This window comes from Neomonachus schauinslandi, chromosome 9 (assembly GCF_002201575.2).
Source record: "Neomonachus schauinslandi chromosome 9, ASM220157v2, whole genome shotgun sequence".
NCBI classification, from domain to species: domain Eukaryota; kingdom Metazoa; phylum Chordata; class Mammalia; order Carnivora; family Phocidae; genus Neomonachus; species Neomonachus schauinslandi.
In genome coordinates, this window is record NC_058411.1 from 138,459,137 (window position 1) to 138,464,060 (window position 4,924).

The following is a 4,924-nucleotide window of genomic DNA, read 5'->3' on the forward strand; positions in this document are numbered from 1 at the left end:
CAAACGCAACGTCTCCCACCTCCCCACTCCTCCCGCAGCTCTGCTCCTCTGCCTGTGACCCTCTCCGGGTGCCAGAAGCCCGCACACCGTCTCCCTCTTCCCCGCGTCTCGCATCCAGGGGCTGCCGGATCAGGTCCGTTCCGCCCCACGAACACTGCCCGTCCTCCCCCTTCCCACGGCCACAGCGTGGGCCCCCGACTCCTCCTCAGACCTGCCGTCCGGAGGAGCGCACATGCCAAGAGCACTCAATGGGCACAAGTGGTTTTTATTACTTCCGCCCGGAAGAGGAAGGCCCGGCCGAGCAGAGCCGCATGGCCACCGGCAGCATGGACGCCAGTGGCCGGCGTCCAGGACGGGCAGGAGCCATCCGGCCGTGTGAGCCACACTGCGTGGACGTACAATCTTGCCTGCAGAGGCCACTGGCTTGAGAAGGGGGCCCGGCCTCACCGATGCCGCTTCCGGATGCTCTGCAGCTCCTGGGAGATGGCGCTGAAGCTGGGCCGCTGCCCGGGCTCGTAGGCCCAGCACTGCTCCATGAGCCTGAACACGGCGTCGGGGCACAGCTCGGGGCAGGGCAGGCGGCCCCCTGTGGGCACAGGCACCGCACACACGGGCTGTGAGGGCGGGCGGGGGGACCCGGCAGCCCCCGGGGCCATTCCTGGAGCACTGGGAGCTGCTTATTAAGAGGCACTGTTCTCGGGGCGCCACTCTTCGAGGGCCCCAGGGACACAGAGGCTCGAATCTCGGTCCCACCGTGTGCCAGCTGGGTGACCTCTGCAAGGCTGCTTGTTCCGGCTCTAAAAGGGACGTATTAAGCCCTCCCTCCCTTGTTGTGAAGAGTGAATGAGATATGCTGGCCTGGGGGCTCGCTCAGCGGCAGCTACGCGGAGGACTCTCGCTCTGCGCCCGTGGGCGGTCAGGGGCCTGGGGGAGCCCGGCCGGAGCCCTGGGAAGGCGGCGTGGCTCGGCCTTACCCTTTTCCACAAACTCCCGGGTCTGCTGATTGCTGAGGTTGGGGTAGGGGGAGGCCCCCAGGCTGAAGGTCTCCCAGAGCAAGATCCCGAAGCTCCACACGTCGCTCTCAGAAGAGTAGCGTCCTGCAGGGAGAAGAGGCGTGAGTGGGCTGGCCACGTCCGCTGGCCAGAGTGAGGGCCCTGGCCTGGGGACAGCCGGAGTGGGTAAGGCCCAGATACCGTAGTTAAGAGCCTCCGGGGCCGTCCACTTCACGGGGACTTGTCTGAGGCCCCCTGAGGCTGCATAGATCCCATCGGCTTCCTCCCGGGACATCCCGAAGTCACTGATCTTCAGGACGTTCTTCTCCGTCACCAGGCAGTTCCGAGCAGCCAGGTCCCTGGGTAGGGCACGAGAGCGTCCATGTGGTAGCCGCACCTGCCCAGGCCGGCGCTCCAGGCACAGCCATGAACAAAGCTGCTCCCCCCACCCCTGGGACTCCTGGTCCATGGGGACAGGCAACCACGAGGTCTGCAGCATGTGCCTGCCCTGAGGGGAGCGGCGGGGTGCGCCAGGTGGTGGTGGTGGGGCTGCAGTGGGCGCCCCACTCACCGGTGGATACAGCACTTGCTCTCCAGGTACTCCATGCCCGCAGCCGCGTCCCCCACCATCTGCAGCAGGGTCTTCATCCTCAGGCGGGCACCCTCAGTCCGCAGGAAGGTCAGGAAGTCGCCCCCTGGGGGTGGGCAGGGGAAGCTGGGGTGAACCTTAGGCAGCAGCCTCCTCCCCACCCCTGCAGACCAGCTTCCTTGCTCACCTTGCACGAGCTCCATGACAATGTAGATGGGCTGCTTCTGGGTGCAGACGCCAATGAGACGCACGATGTTGGGGTGGCTGTACTGCTTCAGGATCCTGGAGAGCCCCGGGAACCCCAGGGAGACCGAGGGAGGATAGGAGAAGGCAGCAGAAGAGGAGAGCATGGCATCTGAGACCAGCAGACTTGGACATGTGACCTCGGGTGGGTCACTGAGCCTCTACCGCTCGGCACTAAGTGGGGGGTACCACCTGCACGGTGCAGGGGGCGGGGGCATGAGAATTAAGTCAAGCACTTTACCTCATGCCATGCACAGAGGGACCCTTTGTATGTGGAACTGTGGGATTGTTACTTTATCACCCACCTCGCTTCCTGTAGAAACTTGGCCTTGAGGTCAGGTGGGAGTGTCTCTCGACAAGACTTCACCGCCACCAGAGTGTTGTCGGCCCTCAGGCGTCCACTGAACACTTCGCCAAAGTTCCCCTGAAAGGGTCTCGGGCTCCTACCAGTCGTCCCTGGACCATGGTCCTCTTCCTCACTCCCGGGGACTTGTCCTCATCTTGTCGCCACCCACCCTTCACTGCCCCCGCGCTCGGACTGCTCAGCCATGCTCCACAGGAGTTTACCCCCTGGGTGGGGAGCCAAGGGGGTGCACATGGGATAGGCAGAGAAGGTTACCTCGGACTTGCCACATTCACGGGGAGAAGTGACACAGAAAACCCCAAAATCTCTTTCACTTGGGTTGAAAAACCATTCTGATTCTTAAGAAAGTGACTTTTTTCCTTAGCAGGTATTTTATAGCTCATGTGAACAAAGCGTACCACCCACGCACATGAGAGCAACCTGAGGAGAAAGGGCCTGGGTCGCATGAGGGGGCATCGGGGATGCCGGCGGAAGTGGGGGAGGGAAAATCAGGCAGCCAGGGGGCTGGCAGGGCACTCGACTCACCCGCCCAATCTGCTCACCCAACACCAGGTCCTCGTGGTTTAGCACCCACTTGTCCTGCCAGAGGGAGAGGGTGGGGGGGTCGGAAGTCAGTGAGGGGAATGGGTGCTGGGCCCTGCAGGGGACCAGACATCCCCCACCAATGCTCTTGTTTTTCATTTCTTAGCACCTCGGTTTGCTGGTCTGAAAAATGGGGGTTGGACAGTATCAGGATCACACTTAGATGACTTTGGGGACCAGGCGGGGGCCCCTAACTGAGGGAGTATCAGCTCTGCGTGTATGTGCATATGTGTGTGTGTCCCACGGAATGGTCGTGGCCTTGAGAGTCCAAACCTAGAGGGAAGCTGGCTCCCTGAGGAGTGAGGAATCACGCTGCAGGCCGTACGGAGGCAGGAACCGGGGGATCCCCTCCTGCTCTGACGCTGCGTGGCTTAGTGCGTGGGCGGGGCTGGGCGCAGGCTCACCTTGGGCACAGCCCTGTTCAGGACAATACCGCTCTTCTTGGTGAGGGGCTGCTGGGAGCGCAGCAGGTGGTCGATGAGCAAGGGGATGCTGGGAAAGCCGTCCCCTTCCAGTCGGTACAGGTTCTGCGGGGCAGGGGAACCCAGGGTCAACGGCCTCCTCTGCTGGGGGGGCCTGAGCCCTGGGAGAGGAGAGACGGGAGGCAGAGCCGGCAGGGCAGGCGCTCTCTGAGGCCGCTCCACGGCCTGGAGCCCTCCTTGGGGCAGGACCCACGCTGAAGACTGTGCCTCTGGCTCGTTGCACGGACTGGGTGCTCTCCGGGGCCCCTTGCAGCTCCGCCAAGCAAGCGGGGGGGGGGGCGGCGCCCCCCCCCCCCCCCGGGGCCCCCCCCCTGCGGGGGGGGGGGGGGGGGGGGGACGAGGCAGGGAAGGCCCGAGGGCAGGCCCCACTCACGTCAGCCGACTGGATGATGAAGTGCCGGGGCTGGCCATCCCACAGCACAGACAGCACGTACTCCTGCTTGCCCTGGCTCTCCCGCACCAGGAAGTCCCCGGAGTGTGTCAGCAGCTCAGCCACCTCTGCCCGTGGAATGGCCCCGTGGTACCACAGCTGCTCGTGCAGCGGCTTCTGCACCTCTGGCACGAGCTGCAGGGGTGGAGGGAGCTGGCGGGGGCAGGGGCGGGGGAAGCGAGGAAGGGTCATTCAGCCAGTTTGCCAGGGGAGGCCACCGGGACAGACGGGGTCAGCTGGGGGGGTCTGTCTCACATAAGCCCCTCGTGCTCACGGACCACCTGCGTGGCGTTAGCGCCTCCGAGCAGGCACCAGACTGAGCCAGGCTCGCTCCAGGCAGAGCTGGGAGGGGGAGCCCAGGCTGGCTGATCTCAAACCGGGCTTCTGCCTTCTCCTCCAGGCCCCCGCCGCCCAACTCCTCCCTCCGGAGCCGGTGGGGGGGGGGGGGGGGTGGTGGGAAACAACAAGGTTGCAGCACACGTTGGGGTGGAGGGGAAGGAGGGGCTGACTGGCAAAGACCTGGGGACATACGCAATCTGGAATCCCAGGGAAGACGGGGACTCCCCGATAAAAGCGGTCCCCTCTGGGCAGAGCCGCCTCTCTAGGGCAACGCAGTGATGAACCCCAAACACCCTGGTGGGAGGGGCTTAGCGGGTACGTGTCGGAGACCCCTGGCCTGGCCCCGCCCCTTAGAGAAGGGCAGAGATGCGGGCCCAGGCTGGGCTCCACTCACCGAGAACTTGGGGCGGAAGATTCCCGAGATGTGGCTCTTAAGGATCTCCAGGGTGGGTGTCCTTCCCCCTTCTCGCTCCTGCTCCTGAGGCCAGGGACAGACGTCAGCGGGTGGCCGGGCTTGGGGAGGGGGAGGGCAAAAATGAGGAGCGCGCCCCGGGCGGGCAGGCGAGGCTGGTGGCAGCGGGCAGTGGCAGGCAGCTCACCGAGGACGACGTGGAGTGGCGGTCATCCTGCAGGAGCAGCACGGGTGGAGGCTCCCCAGGGCCCAGCTGCTCCAGCTTGGCCTGCAGCATCTCCTGCTGGGCCTGCAGCTTGGCCTGGCTGCACAGAGCGACCTGCAGCCCCTGTAGCGCCTCTCGTAACACCTGCTTCTTGGCCAGCAGCTGCACCCTGCAGGTGGGGCCGGGCGGGGGGGGGGGGGGGGGGGGGGGGGGGCCCCCCCCCCGCGCCGGCGCCCCGGGGGGGGGGCCCGGGGGCGCCGGGGGGGGGGCGGGCCCCGGGGGCCCC

General features: G+C 65.7%; 1 protein-coding gene across 1 annotated transcript in view; it reads right to left on the bottom strand.

Annotated features, from left to right (window-relative positions):
* Positions 1-249: 249 nt before the first annotated feature.
* Positions 250-4,924, bottom strand: part of FES (FES proto-oncogene, tyrosine kinase) — a 9,705-nt gene continuing 5,030 nt past the window's right edge. Inside the window, exons 9-19 of the mRNA XM_021680674.2 lie at positions 4,621-4,807; positions 4,416-4,499; positions 3,626-3,835; positions 3,175-3,297; positions 2,714-2,767; positions 2,130-2,248; positions 1,769-1,863; positions 1,564-1,687; positions 1,194-1,351; positions 975-1,097; positions 250-586 (exon numbers count right to left, since the gene is read on the bottom strand). Of these exons, the coding sequence (XP_021536349.1) occupies positions 444-586; positions 975-1,097; positions 1,194-1,351; positions 1,564-1,687; positions 1,769-1,863; positions 2,130-2,248; positions 2,714-2,767; positions 3,175-3,297; positions 3,626-3,835; positions 4,416-4,499; positions 4,621-4,807 (1,420 nt within the window). The 3' untranslated portion in view covers positions 250-443. The remainder of the gene's footprint in view (positions 587-974; positions 1,098-1,193; positions 1,352-1,563; positions 1,688-1,768; positions 1,864-2,129; positions 2,249-2,713; positions 2,768-3,174; positions 3,298-3,625; positions 3,836-4,415; positions 4,500-4,620; positions 4,808-4,924) is intronic.